This window comes from Sinocyclocheilus rhinocerous, unplaced genomic scaffold (genome assembly GCF_001515625.1).
Source record: "Sinocyclocheilus rhinocerous isolate Xijiao unplaced genomic scaffold, SAMN03320098_v1.1 scaffold509, whole genome shotgun sequence".
Lineage (NCBI taxonomy): Eukaryota > Metazoa > Chordata > Actinopteri > Cypriniformes > Cyprinidae > Sinocyclocheilus > Sinocyclocheilus rhinocerous.
This window is the reverse complement of record NW_015652428.1, coordinates 921,962-942,055: the sequence shown is the minus strand read 5'-3', so window position 1 is coordinate 942,055 and position 20,094 is coordinate 921,962. Positions and strand designations below refer to the sequence as shown.

General features: G+C 36.7%; 1 protein-coding gene across 3 annotated transcripts in view; it reads left to right on the top strand.

Moving 5' to 3' along the window:
• Window positions 1-20,094, top strand: part of LOC107715101 (dual specificity protein phosphatase CDC14A-like) — a 45,634-nt gene that overhangs the window by 301 nt on the left and 25,239 nt on the right. For all 3 annotated transcript variants that reach the window (XM_016521160.1, XM_016521159.1, XM_016521161.1), the window contains exons 1-5: window positions 1-304; window positions 1,295-1,385; window positions 2,403-2,478; window positions 7,792-7,884; window positions 13,000-13,079. The exon at window positions 1-304 is cut by the window's left edge. In XM_016521160.1, the coding sequence (XP_016376646.1) occupies window positions 208-304; window positions 1,295-1,385; window positions 2,403-2,478; window positions 7,792-7,884; window positions 13,000-13,079 (437 nt within the window). In that variant the 5' untranslated portion in view covers window positions 1-207. The remainder of the gene's footprint in view (window positions 305-1,294; window positions 1,386-2,402; window positions 2,479-7,791; window positions 7,885-12,999; window positions 13,080-20,094) is intronic.

Genomic DNA, 20,094 nt, shown 5'->3' with positions numbered 1-20,094 from the left:
TACGCGTGGAAGAATGCCACAAGATTCAAGTGCCTTGTTTACACATTTCATTAAGCTTTTCTGTTCTTGAACTTCTCGGAATATTTGCGCCATCAGCTCAGAGAGAAGTTGCATCCGTTGAGAGGAAACGGATTTTAAACCAGCAGTAACGTTAACCTGAGTTTGTTCTTCTTTTAGAAATAGCTACGCCTCACTCGCGCTCCGTCGATGACTCTCGACAACTTAAAACACTCCGCGATACTCACATCTTTGTTTAAAATGGCTGACGATAATGATTTAATAGGTGCTACGGAGTTTATTAAAGGTGAGTTGACGTTGCTGAGGAGCTTCTGTTTGGCTAACTTTGATTCATTGTGTTAACGTTACCTCAGCCTGAGACGTAAGTTACTTGCTTCAGCCATCGGATACCTGCACCAACGTTTGCAGTGTGTTATTGAATCTTTTCTCATCTTATTAAACTTGAAGCAAGTTATTTATTAAAATGTAATTTTAGTTAGATTTATTGTTGTTTTCTTAAAAACATTTAATTTATCATTTGCATGAAAAATGGAAAAAAATAAATAATAATAATAACTTGTTTTGTATTATTTGTATATAATAACGGGTCCACGGGTAATGCATCAACCCTGTTACCATGATGACTGTCTTTTATTAAAATCTCTTTATAAAATTATGTGCAAACATTGTCATAAAGTCATCACCTCTTTGAGGACAAATGTTTTGTCTTTTTAGAAGGTCTTAAATGGTCAACCCTGTTATTCTTAACAGTTGGTTATTGAAAATGGGATATTTTCAGAAATATCAGCATTTATTTTTAATAAACACTTGGTAGTTTAATGACCTCAAGCACATGACTAGTGATGGATAAATGAACTGTCAACCCTGTTATTCCTGCTATAATATATACCTTCGTATACTGAACTTTTTTTTAAGTGTCACAATGCAGTTTATACTAATGGTGGCACTCCTTTGTGTGATAGAATTTTTTTTAAAAACCCATGTGAATTCATAGATAAGTGGATTAGATTTGTGGAAAACATTTTTCTATCTTATCTGTCAAAATAAAGTAACGTACTTGATTTTCTCTTATTGACTAAAGTCCCAGTAATGTGATAATTCACATTCATATTTTAGTGTATTTAAAGCTACAAAGGGATAAGTGCACTGTTGCAGATGATTAAACCCAAGCCAATAATCCGATGATAAAATCTTATCTCTGAAGAGTATTAATAGTTGTTTTATAACTGTACCGGCTTGTTTAATCAGCCATGTGTAATTTTTTCTTTTTTTCCAGATCGACTCTATTTTGCAACATTACGGAGTAAGCCGAAAAGCACCGCAAACACGCATTACTTCAGCACGGATGAGGAGTTTGTGTACGAAAAGTGAGTTTTCCCTCCCTCAGTCATCTTTCAGAGCCAAAACCCCCAGCAGGCGGGAAACTGTTCTAAAGTCTGTTACATAACTCTTTAATCGAACGCTTCCTTTAGTAAAAGTTGCATTTTTTATCTCCAGCGTTCCATAATGGACCTGTCAATCATTTGTTTTGAATTACCGCGTGTGGGAAGATTAGAGAAAAATGGAACTAATGTTCTTCGCATCATTCTGACAGATATTTTGAAAGAAAACACTGTTTGAGGCTGACTTCCAACGATAGCTTATGGTCTTTTAGAAGACTACTCTTATCATAATTGCATAATACAATGTTCGAATGACGAGTACGTTCCATTAGGGCTGCACGATAAGTCGAAATGGCAATATACGGTTTATCTGAGTTCTTATTATTATAATTTTCATTAAAATAAAGTATATTTATAATGCAATGCCTTTATCACTGCTTAAATACTATGAAATATGTTGCGTGCCTTATTCTGTGTAAGAAGCCACATCTCACAGAAGGGTTTATTTCAAACACTCGACTGACGTTATGAAGTGAGTTTGGAGTAAAAATATGTTATTAAATGTGGTATTTTCACATGCTTTCCGATGGAGCAGCATTTACTAGACAGAGCCGTAGTTCACTGAGAAGCTATGCAAACAGCTGTCATTATCGCGAACGATTTCTTCGATTTCATAATCGCGCAATAAAATCGATTTTTTTTTTGCAGAACTTGACAATCGCATTTGATTAATCGTGCAGCCCTACGTTCCATTATGCAAATGTATTGCTTATTTTTGAAATTGCAAGAATGAACACAACGTATGCATAGTACATTCCAAACGAGAACAAGATTTTTTTGTCTTTCTATATCAGTTTAACACCTGCATTAGCATTATTCCAGGTGTTTGGGCCACAGATCGAGGCCCCTGGCAGTCAAAGGCCCCAGGCCATGGCCCCATTAGCCTGAGCCATTCCGTCCATGTTGTCTATTTAACTATGACTATTTATTTATTTTTTATAGCTTTTATGCCGATTTTGGACCCCTCAACCTCGCTATGCTGTACAGATACTGCTGTAAACTCAACAAAAAGCTCAAGGTGAGTCAAACTCCTGCTCGATTTGTTACGTTCCTCCCGAAGAATGTGCTGTATGTTGCTACACCAATTAAAAAAGCTGAGGAATTTACACTCACGCCCCGTTGTTGGATATTTTGGGCTGTCTGATGTGCTGACGCTTCCTTTGTTTGTAATATGGGATGGGAATTTAAACTTAATGATACAGCATTCAACTTCAGCTACAGCTAGAAAACATCCCATTCTGCCCTCACTTTATCAGGCCATCAGCTCGTTTTATGCCATGTCTGTAAGGCAAAACCGTTTGTGCTCATTTTAAATAAAAGCGACTCTAACCAGAAGCTCAATAGGATACATCACGTGCATCTTTAGCCATGTGTCTCCTGTCTTTTTTAGTCTTTGTCTCACCTGTCTTGACATTTTAATGTGGACCGAGAGTGTCTCCTGGGACCACAGGATGTTTCTGGCTCAGGGCCTCTCTAAAGCTCAGTAGTTCAGGCCATGAAGATATTTCTTCTTAAAAGAATATTCTGGGATCTGTAAATTTGCAATGTGATGCTGATTACAACAAAATTAATTTGCTCTAGTCCTCCATCTTCATTTTAAAAAAGTACATTACTCTGAGAAACTTATAATGGAAGTAAAAGGGGCCAATTTGTAAACAATAAAATACTCGACAATAAAACACGACCTAAAGATTATGAGCATTTTCAATATGATATTAGTGTGAAAAAATCACATACTAAGCTTTTCTGTATGAAGTTAAATCCAGTTTTACAACTTTGTTGCCATGAAAAATCCCTAAACCATGAAAACAACAGTTTAAATGGTTTTACATACTCTAAAATAATTAAAGTGCTTTGGTAAAATCATAACCATTTCCTTTAATCCACAATTCAATAAGTATGAATACAAACCTTTAACCTGATACCTTGTCATTGAGCTCAGTTTCGGTGTATAAACGTAAGCTGACATCAACCTGTTGGATAACGCCAAGAATATTTCTAAATTCTCTCGGCCTCTTAAAGTTAAGAGTTAATTCAGTGGTTTGATAACTAGTCATTTAATAGTCGCTTTTATCCAAATGCTTTTCAGGGACAAGCTTCCCCAAGTGTAACCTGGGGTTAAGTGCCTTGCACAATGGTGCGTCTTGATCACTTTGGGGACTGAACCAGTCACCTTCCGGTTGCCAGCTTAAAACCTATCTACTAGGCCAAAGTTTCACTATTCAAGTCTTACTTTCTCTTTCCCCCACAGTTGTCATGGCATTTACCAGAATGTCAGCAAGGTACAGATTACGATCTACTTCGATCTCAATGCTCACAGTCTGTTGAGAAAGTGAGATGCATGTTATGTCACTGTTCCTGATCCTTCCTTCTATCAGATGTAACAAATGTTGGGATTAGATGTGACCTTTTTTCTTTCATCCACTCAGACTTTAGCAGCAGCCACTGGCGTTGGCCTTGGCGCGTGGTTCATGCGTGTCCCAAGGATTTATGGAGGGGGATTAGATGTCTGAGTAGTGCTCTGCACACATCAGTTGTGATGGGGGAGGGTTATTATGTGATCCATCCCAATCCATCAACTCTCAGATTTTCATTTGATTGCTAATATAGACACTGTTTAAAGGGAACTGTTTTGTATTGTTTACGTCCTGTGAAATTATAGCTTTTACTAAGGTTATGCTAACTGCTTTCCAAAACCTAGTGAGCTTCCTTGCTTGCTACTCCCTACATAGACCGTTACCTTCTAAGGCAGCATTTTATCTGAAATGTAACCTCATAGGTGACTGATTTAGAACACTACATAGGCGCAACTCGGTGTGCCACACAAAATTAAACTCAATTGATTCCTATAGTTGTACATCAGCACGTTGCTAAGCTAACAAACTTTGTGAACAAGTCAGTTTTTTTAATTAGAACTTTATATTTACTTTTCAAATGAAATAAGTACATCGTACACCGTCTTAGTTTTTTTTTTACTCATTGTGATGCATTCTGGGACCTTCTCCACTAATGATACATATGGTTCTTCCTAATATTTTGGCTAAAGGTTCTTAATAGTGCAATCCAGCCACCTGCCTTTTGGAAAGTACCTTTGCTGTTTAGGTAGGCAGCTCACTTTGTTTTGGAGCGAAGCTACAATGTTCCTCTGCTTTAAATGTAGTTGTTGAGATTCATCAGTCTTCAGGAGCATAAAACGGTTAACTTGACATGACTCCAACTTTAATTTCCAATTAATCTAAATTGAGAGGTCAGCAAAGAGGACCAAATCCAAAGCACACAAGAAGTTTATAGTGTCCTTGTAGTGATTAATTCCGCTGACATGTCCACTTTCTTAAGCAACTTTGCAAGCGAAAGGAAGGCGTTTGAATAATAATCAACCATTTTATCTTTTTGTTTTGTTCTGTGTTCCTAAAGCTGGCAAGGTGTAGTTCTCTCATGTGTTCATGTTTTGGAATATTAAAGGTAAAGTCCTGTGGTAAAAGCACGTGTTTCCCTCCTAACCACTTTCACTATGTCCACACCCATCCAACCAACAATATCCCCGCCTGTTTGTAATTTACAAGTTGTTGCCATAGAAATGTTTCTAACCTCACCGGTTTGGGCCTGCATGATTGGTTGTAGGCTGGAGGAACCAAACAGCAAGAAGGGAAGCTTGGGTAGTATCTGTTCTAGTATCTGGTTCTCATAAGATCAGCTTTCTAGCATTGCTGAGTGGAGCTTGTGCAGTCTCAAGTTAGTGTTTTTAAGGCACAATCTGATAAAAAAAACACTGTCAATCTGGAGATGGCTTTTGTTTTTAAGCTGAATTAATTTTTTTTTTACAGATTTCTTCCCCTCACTAGTATAACCACCTCCTGCATGGGGATGTTGCTGTTTTACATGAAAATTAACTTTCTGAGTGATTAACATTTTGCTTATTGATTTGCCTGTAAAGTAAAAAAAAGGGTTCAACCCTGTTACTTTGACTCTGTGAGAAGAGATGATCTGTAGATGGCTAGAGAAAGGAAAGGATATTGAGTTTCCAAACTAGTTGACATTCAATATTGTTTTGCTTATCAATTTACTTTGGAAAGATGAATGGGTTCAACCCTGTTACTGTGACTCAATGAGAAAAGATGATCTCTACATCTTCACTTTCCAAACTAGTTGAAATTCAATATTGTTTTGCTTATTGATTCATTTTGGAAAGATAAAATAATTCAACTCTGTTACTATAACTTTACAAGAAAACATGACTTCTATATCATCACTTTCCAAACAAGTTGGCATTAAATATTGTTTTGTTCATTGATCCACTTTCGAATGATAAAATGGTTCAACTCTGTTACTAAGACTAACGGGGTCGAACCCTTTTATCCTTCCAAGGTGAATCGATAAGCACAGCAATACTAAATGTTAACTAGTTTGGAAAGTGGCGATCTAGAGGTCATCTTTTCTCAAAGTCTTAGTAACATTGTAAGTCGTTTTGGATAAAAGCGTCTGCTAAATGCATAAATTAAATTTTAATTTAATATTGTTACTATATACTCTATGAGAAAAGATGACATGTACACCTTCACTTTCCAAACTAGTTGATATTTAATATTACTGTGCTTATCATTGGAAGGATAAAAGGTTCAACCCTGTTATGACTTTCCAAAATTTTGTAAAGTTAAGACAACGAATATTTATTAAAAAAATTATTAAGAGGAAAAAAAAAGGCAAAAAAAGTCAAAATTTTTTTTAAGAGGTTCTGAAAAAAATCTCTCAGCTTAGAGAGCTTTTGGAAAATTCCTTTCCTTACTTTTGCCTTCGGAATGTCTCTTTTTCTTTGGGGGCGGATTGTAGGTGGACAAGTTTGAATCCTCATTTGTTGTGCCGGCAGTTTGTTTTCCACTGTTATCCCACCCCAGCCAAATCTTTACTCTGCGACATGTGGAGTAACACAGGAACAGATGCTTTGAGGGCTTTTCAGTTCAGCTCGGCTCCGGCACAGATTTTTCTGAAGCTTTTGACTTGTGTCTGTGCATGAATTGCCTTTTAGCAGCTACATGCTGTCTGTCTTGCGCACACATTTCGGCTCACCTGCAGCACTTCTACTGCAGCAGCTGGGGCAGATGCTAGAACATCTGTCTCCAAATTCCCTCATGTAAAACACGTTCAATTGAGTCATCCAGAGAACACCTCAAGCTAGTTTAAGCACAAAAAGGGTGTTTGTTAAGCATGTGAAATTGGTTGATACTGAGACTTTTGTTGATGAGATTCTCATAAGTTTCCCAAACATCTAACCAGCCATGTTAACTGTAAATGGGTTTGGAGTGATTTTACATTAACCAAGATTTTAATTTTTAATCAAGATAAACCAACAAGTTAAATGATTGTTGCAGTTCTTTTTTCTTTTCATGTTAAAATGCTTTAACAAAAAGATTGATGTTTTAACTAAATTTTTTTTAGTTAAAATAGAATTGAAAAAAAAAAAATTTTTATCCAGTTTTTATTGGAGTTCCATTATAGTGAAAACCATGATAAATGAATGATGAATATTGTTTTCTAATTAAAATTACAGTACTATTAATACAATTTCCAATTTTTGTATAAAAATGCATTTAATTTTCTGTTAATGAAAACCAAGTTTAATGATTGAAGCAGTTTTATGAAATTTGTTTGGTTTGTTAAAATGATTTTTGGCAAAAAGTTTAACAGTTGGTATAAATTGCATAATGTAACAATCTTTTAATTTTCTTTCAATTTCTGAAATTGAAATGCAAATGTTGTACATTTTGGACATTTTTAAAATTATTTTTGTTGACTAAACTTGGTGTTTCGATTTGATACAAATTGACTGTATAATGCAACAAATTTTGCATTACAGTTTCTATGAAATGCTTTTATGTCAGTAGCATTTTAAAGAAATTCAATTGCAAATGTTGTTACATTTTAAAAGACAGATACATTTTTTTTTTTGTTGACTAAACTTGGTGTTTGTTAAAATAATAAATAAAAAAGTTTAGTGGGAAAAAAAGTCCATTAATCTCTTAACATTGTTTTAAAATCATGTTTTACATTGTAGTGATTAATGCAGTTTTTTTTTCTCTCAAGTTACAGTTTTGTTTCTTTAAAATACCATTGATGCTGTTTAGTACTTAAATTGCAAAATGTTTAATGATTAATGTACATGTCGTTTTTGCTAAAAACTTACAACAGATAAGTTATGCATTTTTATGCTATTTGGGTTTCATTTTCAATAAAAACTACATTGAACAATTGATGTAATCCAAGCTATCCAAAATAAATTGCGTATTTTAAAAGTATTCATGAACTTTGATTGCAATGCATTTGTTTTTCTTTCCAGTCGTTTACACTGACCAGAAAGAGGATTGTGCACTACACCAGCTTCGACCAGCGCAAAAGGGCTAACGCTGCTGTGCTCATTGGTGCTTATGCTGTGAGTATCTCACTTCTGTCACTGTCATTAATTGCTTTCACCGGTCTCGAGGATTCGCATCCAGGGCGGAATCTGTCATGGCCCTGCAAATTAGCCACTCAGCTGTTTCCATTAAAACCAACAATCCTCCCACATCGACCTCAAATTCATTTGTCATACAAAGTCTTCTCGGATGTTTGCCAGTGTCCTCATTCCAGACTCCCCCTCAGAGACGGCGACAGATTGCTGACTGACTGGTGCGTCCCCCGCGTTGTGGCAGCACAATAACTATGTCCTTGACTGGCTCGCGTGCCAGTTTGTCCTGTTCCACTGCATTCATTCATGTAGACCACAATGTACACAGCGGTCCTTGTGAAACGCTATGGCCGTATGAGCCATGCCAGCTGATTGCGCCATTGGACATCTCCACTCTTCCTGTTCCTGGTGCTCTTAAGGAAGGACTCCGGTCTGGTCCGGTCCTTGTGAAACGCTATGGCCGTATGAGCCATGCCAGCTGATTGCGCCATTGGACATCTCCACTCTTCCTGTTCCTGGCGCTCTCAAGGAAGTACTCCGGTCTGGGCAGATTTATTGCTCAGATGGCACCGTTGGCTTTGTCAAAGGCACAGGTGCCAGCTGTAATGTGGGTCAGTGTACCATTTTGATAAGCCCTTCTTTTAAATGACTGCCCAGTTTTACAGGGTCATGGCACCATTTTTTCCCCCATAATATTCATAGCTTGATCTGCAAATAATCAAGCATGCACATCTACTCACGTATATTCAGTTTATTTGTGCTGATTTGTACTGACAAAGCAGCTACTGTCTCACACTATGATCTAAGCTCTGGGAGTTAAGAACGCTCTTTCCTCATTAATATTGATTAGTCCTAAATGGCAACATGGACAGGAAGTGGTATGAGAGATGCTTCTCCAGTTTCCTTCAAAGAAGCAATTGTTAACTCATTCCTACTAGAACTCCAATTTCAAATATTAGGGAACTGAAAAGGTTGGTAGTTGTTATACAATATCAACATCTTTTTTTACCTGATTCTGGTCTATTCGAAGAGTGGGGGGATCTGATGTTCCCTTGCTTTTCTTTGGATGAGGGCCATGACGAGTTATAATCTGTCTTTTTGTATAATCTGGCTTTGGACTGTGACGCAATGGCTGCGTGCCACCATAAATCCTGTGCTGGATGTTTGTTGCTGCTACTCAACTTTCCACTTTTTTTTGGATGTTTTTGGCTCCCTTATATATTTAATTTGTCTTATTTTGCAAAAAAAAAAAAAAAAAATAAAGTATTCAAAACTACAGGTCAAAAGTTTGTTATAATTAAGATTTTAAAATGTTTTTGAAAGATGCTTTCTAAAGGATCATGTGACACTGAAGACTGGAGTAATGGCTGAAAATTCAGCTTTGCATCACAGGAATAAATTGTATTTTACATTTATTTTACACTGTTTTTACAAAACAGTTATTTTAAGTTGTAATAATTTCACATTATTACGGTTTTTGCTGTATTTTTGATCAAATAAATGCAGCTTTGGTGAGAATAGATTAATTTGAAAAACATTAGAAAAACCTTAATTATTCCAAACTTTTGACCAGTTGCATACATTAAACCTGACATTTTTTTTATTTGGGTCTGAGTCACTTTTATTTATATATATTTTTTCCCACAATATGATTTCAGTGTGAACAGTCAGAATTCACGATTTTACATAAGTCTACATTCATAATAATGATTTATCCATAAAACATCACATGCAATTCACAACTCAATTTACAGTTGGGATAAAACAAGTTATGCATATGTAAGTATATTTTGGGGGAAAATGTATATAAAACTTTCATATAATTATATAATTTGACACTAAGTTTGATGAACTTGAAATGAGAGTGTACGGCATTCAAAAGATTGTGAGGTAAACCTGACAAAGAATCTACAGAAAATGTGGGCTGCTTTCATTTTTGTCTTTGCAATTCTAATTATCTTGCAAATATCCCTCAAAGTTGGTGTACTTCCTCAAAATCGGTCTACTAGGAATGGTCACATTTACCCTCCCAGTCTAAATTTAGTTTGAACCTTGATCCCGGTCTTAATTTAGTTGCCTTAAATGGAAACTCATTTTAGCTTCCTTCAAAAACCCAACCTCTGGAGACGGTCATAAAATCTTGCAGATTCTCTCCTATAGACTCAATAAAGCTTGTGTTTTAAATAATTCTCTCATATACTACCGTAATCATTTCCAAATTACATTAAACCTTGTTTCTGCTCTACATGGTCTTGCCCATCACTCACTGCATGCATGGACGTGTGTTCAATGTAGTGCTTTTGTCTTTCTGCTCTTGGAGTGAATCTTCTGTAAGTAGGTTTTTATTGATCCAGGCTTGTGTGGGATGTGCTCCTCTGGCAAGCGCAGATGTTTGCTGCTGATCTGCCCTGCAGTAGACGACCCAGTTTTATCATATGAAGGAGATTATTTGTACTGGTTGAACAGCTGGGCTAAGATCATCCATCTGAGTCGCATGGGGCAATAGGGCGCAACACAAATAAACAAACGCTGACCCTTCTCACGGGACTGAACTTAATCTGCCGAACTGTTCAGCTAATTGTTTGGCCGGTGCATATTTCATGAGCTCGTGCACAAATTATAAAGCTCTGGTCTCCTGCAGAACAGACACAGCCTTCAAAAGCAAAACACGAACTAGGAGTGAGGTCAAGTGTCAGGGTCGTCAAGTACTGGAGATCTTAAAGTTTAGTTCAACCAAAAATGAAAATTCTGTTTCTTGCGTTGTTTCAAATCTGTATGTTTTAAGTAAATCATCAGTTATGTAAATATAAGTGAACTACTCTTAACACACTCTAGAAATTCCTTTTTCAAACAGAAGTTTTTTAAAAATTTTTTTTTTTTTTTTTTTTTTTTTTTTTTTTTTGTAGAACAAAAAAGTTATTTTGAAGAGTGTGCGGGATGCTCTTTTCCATGCAATTGGCAAGCCATGCCTCTCTCACGCAGTGAAAAATACATCGCAGCGCAAAGAGTAAACTGACAACGCGCCAACAGACAAGAAAGAGCAGGTTACTTTTAGTGTGAATCAAATTCTCAGCTTACAAATTTTGGCATTTTTAAAGAAATTCAAACAATAAATACTGTTTTGTTGGTTTTTTATGTGTCGTGACAGATCACTGAAACGCCTCAGTTCAAGTGACACGTGAACCCATCATCTCTTCCACTTTACTAGTTATAGCACAAAATAAACATGAATGAAAATCAAACGTGCTGCAATTTATAGTACAAATAACGCAAAACACATTTGGATTTGTGGCGAATATAGCGCATTTCCCACATGCCGGTAGTTGTAGTTTTAATTTAGGTTTGTTTTATTTAGTAAATTCGTTTAGGCTTGGCGTTTCTAATAAATGTTGTTTTAAATAAATGTCACTGTCATTTGTTTGCTTTATACTTTCCTGTACATTCCTGTTTTTTTTATTTATTTAGTGGATTGGTTATGGAGTGTTTATAGTGTATTTATTGTTTGTAAACAATAAAATTCATTAATGAACCGGTATTTTACATTACGTCGATGCAACTTATGTTTGCTTTTTTTCTCTCAATAATGCAATTTTGACTCTGTGTGACTTGTAGTCAGGTATAATTTATTATTTACAGAAAAAATTACTCATTTACAGAAAATCACAATTATAAGAGAAGTAGCTATGTCAGATTTGTGAATGAATCATTCTTTTTAGCTGAATCATTTCAGTAAATTGCTTGTAGTTCACAAAACTGGTATGAATGATTTGTTCACAAATAAAGGGAATTTTTTGGTGAAAATTTAATTGAATATTTTAATGTTTTTGTGCCTCTGTTTTGAAGCTTCACACTCAGTTTTTTGTAATTGCATGGAAAAGAGCGAGCAAAATTTTTCATTTTTCTTCCATGAACAAAATAACATTCAGAAAGAACGGAGTGTGAGTAAATTACATAATTTTCATTTTTGAGTTGACCTACCCCTTTTTCTTTGTTTAATTCATGTTGGGCTTTGACGCGGTTCACATACGTTTCTTTTCTGTGTTGGCACCATACTGCTGCATTCTGACATCAAGCCACAAAAATGTTGGAGTGAGCAGAGTTCTTATTATAGAGTCCTTTTCCATGATGTCAAGAGGGATTGATGTGGATGTAGGGAGTAGATGACCGCTAAAACTCGTCGCTTCAGCAAGTCTGTGTGTGCGACTGCCGCACTGTGCCGTGACAAGTCGTCCCAGCTTGAGAAGGGCCCCATTGTGCTGAGCCACAACATCTCATCTGTGTGACACATTCTGCCCGAACATCACTTTCCTGAAAGTGCATTTGTGTATGGGATAAAGAGGAACACAGACAGATGTGAAGAGGAAAAAGATTGAATAGGGGTTTGGGAAGTAGTGGTGTCCCATTTGTGTACAAATTGTTCTTTCTGGAAGTCAGATTGTGATTTAACAGATTTTACAAGAAAAATTATTTTGCACGATTGTCGACTAAAATATTTTCATTTCAGCCAGTGAACTGGACTAAAATGATAAAATACTGGCTAAATTTAAAGGATATTTTCATTGACTAAAACCAGAAAAACTGAGTATCTAGAAATTAATTGTTTCTAACCAAACATTTTTTTCCCAATCAGTTAATCCAATTGTAAACCATCTAAATGAAGCGGTTCGCTAATAAGTACTGTGTTCAAAGTCTGTGTTCAAACTGTCATTTTAATATTATTTGAAATACAATTATAGTATTTACTAATATTTTAAGTTGGCTTATATTTTTTATTTTTACATTTTCAGTTTTCATTATTATTTTAGTTTTAATAATTTTAGTACTTGCTTATTTCAGTTTGTTTCCACTGCAACATTTCTAATTTTCATTTATGTTCTTTTTCATTTAATATTTATATTTAATTTTATTTCAGCATTTTCAGTTATTACAGTTATTACCAACATTTTTACCAAAATAATTATTTGGCCAACGATTGCCAGAAATTATTTTTATTCGTTAACACTAACAACACTTATGTTAAAGCCTATAGAATTAGTACCTAGCATTCAGCTGCTTTGCTGGTGCACTAATGTCATTTCCTGTTCATGTTTCCCGTCTCAGGTGATTTACCTAAAGAAAACACCAGAGGAAGCCTATAGAGCCCTTATTTCCGGCTCCAATGCCTCATATCTTCCCTTCAGGTAAGCACCCACCACATATCCACATCTTTTGCAAAATGGATTTGAAAAAAATAAAAATAAAATGTCTGTTGTTTTCAAACCTCTGCTAATATATATTTTGCCTCATTTCTCCCACTTTCCTCTCCCTCTCCCTTGCTTATCACACACTGCACTCTAATCTGATTTTGCATGAAATATTGTCTCTCCTGTGGCTCACAGGGTTTTTAATGCGATAAACTTCTTTGCCCAGATAAATAAACAAGCAAAGTGGAAAAACAGCACAGACGTTTTGCAAGCCATGAAGCTGACAGGCCAGATAGTTGTTGTCGTGCATCTATATAGTGATGCTCATAATTGCAGCGGGATTAGATTATTTTGCCTCTGCGGGTCAACATCTCTGGCCTTTAATTTGGGATTACAGCGTACGGCTGGGTCAGCGCACTCATGTAATCTCTTTTCTTGAGCTGAATTCTGGACTCGGTTTCAAACTGTCGCAAAGGACAGGACACTAAAACCTTTGAGCTGATGGCCATACGCAAGGCTGAGCAGGACATACGTAAGGCCCTTGAGCAGGAGGAAAACCATCTGTGGCAGGTTCTAGACTCAGTGCAGCTGGTGTGTAGTGGTAATCTACTCTGTCAGATTTGTGAATGGGTAGAGAAAGGGACAATTCTGTTGTGAATGGGTCATCTTGTTGGATAATAGTGTTGTCATTTTAAAATGAGAGTAATAGGTGTTCATTTGTACTTTTGTGTAACTTTTTATTGGAAGGTGTTACTGTTGAGATTCAATCACTAGACTCTAGTGGTGATTTATTAGTAGTGTTCCCGTGCAGTATAATGTTTAAAATGTGATTAAAATAAATAGGTAGGATTGCAATGGGAGACAGGAAAAAAAAGAGTTGGAGTCATGGCTTGGTGGTTAGCATGCAAAAAAAAAGTATGTATATAATACATTTAAAAAATATATATCATATGTAATAATAAATAAAAGTATATAACAATTTGGCCTTAAATATTTAATTTTGAATATTTTTTAAATGTTAATATAACATTAAGTATCTTTTAATTAATAATTTTAAAAAAATTTATCCAGTGAGAGATTTTCTCTCTCTTGTTGTTTTATTAAAATGAATGACAAACAGCAGGAATATTAGACTGCTGTCACTTTAAGAGCTGCCCAGATCCAATATACTGTAACATATGTATTTTCTTTCTCAGCTGTTTGCTTTCACTTAAGACCTAAATTACTGTGTTTATGAGGATACTTGCATAGACGGGCATTTTGACACAAACAAGTGTGTGTATTTAACCGTTCAAGGCCTATAAAGCGGCAAAAATAACTCCCGTGCTCTGAGCACCATCTTCATGTGCACGCGCCTCTCAGACAGCACACATATATAGTGAAATGAGTTCTCTTTCGCTACTGATTGCATTTCAATGGCTTAAAATCACTTGTTTTTAAACCGCAATGATTAAAAATGCAAACGATAAGTTTTCGTGACCATGTAGCACAGCAATGTCAAGTGAGCGTGTAACCACAAATTTCTACCGTTTAATCGTGTCTACCGGTATTTTGCCCGCCCCTATTTTTATTACATTCTATGTGATGTATATACATGATATGGCCTTAAATATTAATTTATTTTAAATATTCATGCATTTGTAATAATGTTATTTAAAAAAAATATAGAGTGTATTTTAATGAATAACCTTTAATGAATAGTTTAATTCATGTATTAAATTTGCTTAAATTTAATTAAATTTCAATGATTAAAAACTTTGCAATGGTGAGAGAGAAAGAATAGGTTAAATTCTGGGGAAATTGACTGATATCTTATTTTTGAGAATAAACTGTGTTATTTATTCCATAATATTCCTTTTACAGTTTTATGGTGGTCACATTATGACTCCGTTCCCCTTTCGGGCTCTGTCTTTACATTTATTTTGAAAGATGAAGCTCGCGATTATGGTAAGGGGCGTTACATTTCCGACGAGTGCTTGCGGTGTTCGGCCAATCACAATGCACTGGGTCAGCTGGCCAATCAGAGCAGACTGCGCTTGTCGGAAGGAGGGCCTTTGTAGAAAACGAAGCGTTTGAGAGAGGCGGGGCATAGAGGACCTACAATAATGTACAGTATTTGAAAAATAATGTGTTTTTTGAACATTAAAGCATGTCAACATATTCTGTTACACCAAATAATGATCTTTAAAAAAGCATCATATGACCCCTTTAAAGTTCACCCAGGCCAAGCACATAGCTGCATATTCTGTTATGCATGCATATATAATGAGGGACACATGGCCTCATCGAACAGAAACACTCATTGTTGAAGTGGACTTTCTTTGGCTAATGATTCAGAGCTGTATGCACTGAATAGTGAAGAGGCCTACATTTTCTAAATCTGCGATCTTCAGTGCAGTCCCATGATGCTTTTAACCCAGGGTTTATGAATTTATGGAACAGACCGTATATCTGTGCTTTCTGAGATAGGCTGTAAGTGCTTCCGGTATAGATTAGCTCTGGCCTCCAAACAGTTTGGAAGCATCATTCACTGAATGCAAACAGGAAACAGCAGCTTTGTTTTTAAAGTGCTGTTATTAATGCTTTTCCCAAAAGGTTGAAATCTCCTTTTGGTTTTCTTTGTAACAAAAACTTTTGTGTCATCAAGGGAATTTTTTTTTAATCATTGACCGTCATTGGTCTCTGAAACCAGAAGGAATTATGTTACTCATTATTGGGTTTATTGGTCAACATGTCTATTGTGTGGGCATTAGTTCAAATGCTCTTGCACTTTACTTCTCAGGAGATTAACCTTTATCCAACACTTCCTTTTGAGTAACAGTTGAGTCGTTATCAAAAAATATGTTGACTTTTCTAACTTGCAAAATGTTTTTGAATTAAATTCAGTTTTCCCTTAAAAATGTTTTTTAAATATTAGGCTATATATATAATTTATTTAGTGTTTAGTGATATTTAGTACTTATCTTGATGTGTGCAAAACTATTTCATATTATTAAATAACATATTTGGTTATGAAATTATGCCTTTCATAAGGCATTTCTTAAATATTTAATCTTTTTCATCACTGACAAGTCAAGGCACTTACTCATCACAATATTTAGAGACTGACCTAGTTTATAAAAACCATAACTGCTTCTTGGGCTTGTCTGCACTTGTAGGGAAGCAACTATTTATCTTTGCCAGTTTTAATGTTCAGTGGCATCTAGGTCACCATTAGTGTAATTAGTGTTTATCCTGCTTATTGTGTACCTGGCATTGTAAATGTGACTACATTTTTAAAATATGAACTGTACACTTTTTTATGGTCCTGGTTAGGGCAGAATCTTGATATGTGGCCAAGCAAAGGTTAAACTACTAAGACTCAAGTCCTGAAGGAAACATCGAGTCTGCTGGTTTTTTAATTATTCATTGTGTATAAAATCATCCAGTATGTTTACTAGTCGTGCCTCTTGTGGCACTTCTTTTACTCTGTTTGCTGTTCTGTCCATCTTGAAGGTTAATTGGGCTCTTGTTTCTCCACAAAGATGTGATTGTTAGCAGCGTAGCTGCGCAAGGGAAGAAAAGCGCTTTGTCACTGCGCCCCCCACTTGGATGCTGTAGCCATGCTACTCGTGGAGACAAACAGTGCGACATAGTTACGTAATTCTTAGCAATTGGTTAATTCAGAAAGTAAACAGTTGTGTTGTCTATGAGAGGGAAGGGGTCCTGATGGTAAACAATGAATGGGACATACCATTGAATAAAGTGAAGCTCTGTGTGACACCCAGTACGTCACCAAAGGAAGAATTTACAAGATGTTGGCTAAGTTATGTATATTTCTGAAATAATAACATGCTGCACCTTTTCCATCACATTTTTTTCTTGTTCCAAGAACAGGGCTTTAATGGATTTCAGATGGCCACTTTTTGAGACTATTTTTAGTAGCCCTACAAAACTTGGGAATGTAAGGTTTTGATCCATCTTGCGTAAGCAAAGTCTTGCTATCCAGCCAAAATGTCTGCACGTTGATCTTGGTTGCAAAGCAGCATTTTCCCACACCAAGGCTTACTTGGAAATAAACTTACATAACCTACAAGTTTACACCTAATAATGGTATGCACAACATGACCTGAAGTTATTGTCTTCAAGCAATGTATTTTTAGGATGACATTTGAAGTAACCTGATAGTTCAGATGGTTTGTTGGCAGTGTAATCTATGTTCAAGTGAACCAGTGTGCGTTCGTTATACAAGTATGGAGACTGTCCTCTAATGACCTGGATGGGGGGCTTCAGTCTGCAGCGGACAATTCAGACCTTAGCATTACTCTCCCATTTTGTAAGAACAGGGAAGAATCTTTCTCTGTCTGCCCAAATATTTGGCAGTACTAAGAGGAAAGCAGTGGCAGTCTTCCAGAGGAAGTAAGCAAGTCCTACTCTGCCCTGTATGGCAAGATCTAGTCCAGTTTTTTCCCGTCCATTTGAGCCCAACTAATCCAGATATAGCATGATAGAGTAATATAGTCTTCTGGGTCTCTTTGAGGAACTCCACACCCAGTCCTGTATGCGCAAGGGGGGAGGGTTCACTTCCGAAATTGGGGTTCCTGTTTCTTTAAAGTTTCACTACTGCATGTGTATGCCAAATTTAATCCGTGAACTCATGTATTCCTTCCTTATTCGATCACTGGCACATTACATCACCAAGACCTTGCATACAGTCATCTCTTTTCTGTTTTTCCACCAATTCTTGGGTCAACTAATAAAAATCCAATCAGAATTCTTCTCTTGGGCTTTCATTGCCCTGTCATTTTTCATTCAGCTTTAGGTCGGTTAAGCTGTAACTGTCTTGCCAAGTTGTCGTGTGCATTGAAAGCTTTTAGACTTATTAAATCATATTTGAATCATGAAGATACCCAGCCTACCAAGTCTCTGAGGAACTTTGACCCTGTATGATTACAGCATCTACTGCTGTGGCCGTAAATCTGTATCTGCTAAAACAAATCATATCTGCGTCTGTGGTTACGTAATGGCACTAAAGTGCGGCTTGTGGTTTTGGCATCTGTAAGCTTGTTCTGCTTTGCTCCTCTACAGTGCTCGCCCAGGACACACCCTGTGCTTAACAGCTCTGCTTATCCCAGCCTTTTGAACCCAGCCTAAGACCGTAAAGAAGCAGATTTATATGTGAATGCATTGACCAGCCCTCTCTGATACCTTCTTTGTTGGAGAAACTAATTGCGGTAGATGCATTCCCATGAGATACCATTGTTTGACTTGCCACTTAAGGTAATGGCTCTTGAGCTTGTAATTACCTGTTCATTCAAAACTATCCGTCACGTTGTTTAGTCTAGAGATTTGAGTTTTGGGCCGATCGCCGAAAGTTCCAGACCGCACAAGGGGCAAAACCAATGTGCCCCCGTGCAAGGCACTTGACCTTTGGTTACTCCGTAGGGGACTGTCCTTGCAAGTCGCCTTGAATGAAAGCATCTGCTGAATATTCCAATTTGTAAATTAAAAGTCGACAAAGATGTGCCGTTTTAAATGAGGTTTGTCTAACTCCTGACCTCCACTCCCGGAGGTGAGACATTACATAATCCTCAGGATGTAAGTCTATAATTGGTGCCAGTAAGCCGCTGTGTTTCTACAGCCAAATCGATTGGCTCAACATTTCTCTGTGCCGAGGGAAGGAAGATGAATGAGCCACTGGCTGGTGGGAAAGTCTCCAGCTGTATCTTCAAACATTTCTTGGATCCTGCTGGTACAGATAATTGTGTGAACAAAATAAATTTTTCTGCAAAGCTCTGTTGGAAACTTGCCTGGGTTTTCATCTTGTCTCCCTTCTTTTTTTTTTTTTTAAAGATGACTGTGCTTGTTAGTGTTTTTCTTCAAATTTGAGTTGGTGGTGCTATAAACTTGTTGGGGTTAAACATTTGGGCTAGTAACCAAAAAGTTCAAATCCATCACATTTTTTCCTTGAGCACGGCACTTTAACCATACTTTGTTTCAAGGGGAATACTGAGGAACTTAAAATGGAAACATTGCTTTGAAAACTAGTCATTGGTCGGCGCTGATAGCCTTGCGGCGACCTGAGTTCCCCTCTCTCTGCCTTATGCTTTCCTCTCGTATCGTCACTGTCCTATCAATAATAAAGGCATAAACGCACCAACAATATAACTTTAAAAAAAAAAGAAGAGAAAAAAATCATTCATTGTACTTTAAAGAAATAAACCTACTAATGATAGACTTATCAAGTCTAATGATTTTTGTTACCTTGAAGCAGTGGACCAATACACAAGACCTCCATGCCCTCTTCTGGGAGTTATGGGATTGCATATGCGAGTATGTGGTGTTTGTGTGGGTAAATGGAGCCTGATACTTTCCATTGAGGCACGCTGGGAGACTTCTGAAAGGATCCCAGCAGAACACTGACCCACTTTTTATGCAACCCAGCCTGCATCATAAAGAGCGAATTAAGCGCATGCATAATGCAAAACTCAATTAAAGCGGACACAAAGAACCTGTTCCTTGACGTGCGTTCAGCAAGGGATGGTGTATTGGCCCCTTTTAGTTTCTGAGGCATTAGGCATTTCATTACAACCCTGGCTTCCCTTGACCCAATGACATCATTTTAGGTACACAAACAAACCTGAATTAAAAGTGTTCAAAACATTCTTGTCCATGACATTAATTTTGCCTTGACTTTGTAGATGTAATCCATCGTATTGCTGGCTTCCCACATGTACACTCTCCACAGCAAGGTTTTCTTTCTTCACAAACACATGACAAAAGCAAACACAGTCTCGCCTGTCACTTTACCTTCACTCCCACATCCAAACACAAAGGCCCTGACCCAGTTACTTGTATTCATGGGCAGGTAATGGTTTACTCTTATTGAAAGCAGACCACCTGAGAGCAATGGTTTGAAATCAGTGTCTATGTTCCCGTTCTTTGTGCATAACATGACTTGATATTCTTGTTTATATTCCTGTGGGTGTTTCTTTTTTGTTAGATTGTATTTTGTGTAAATACACCCACGCAA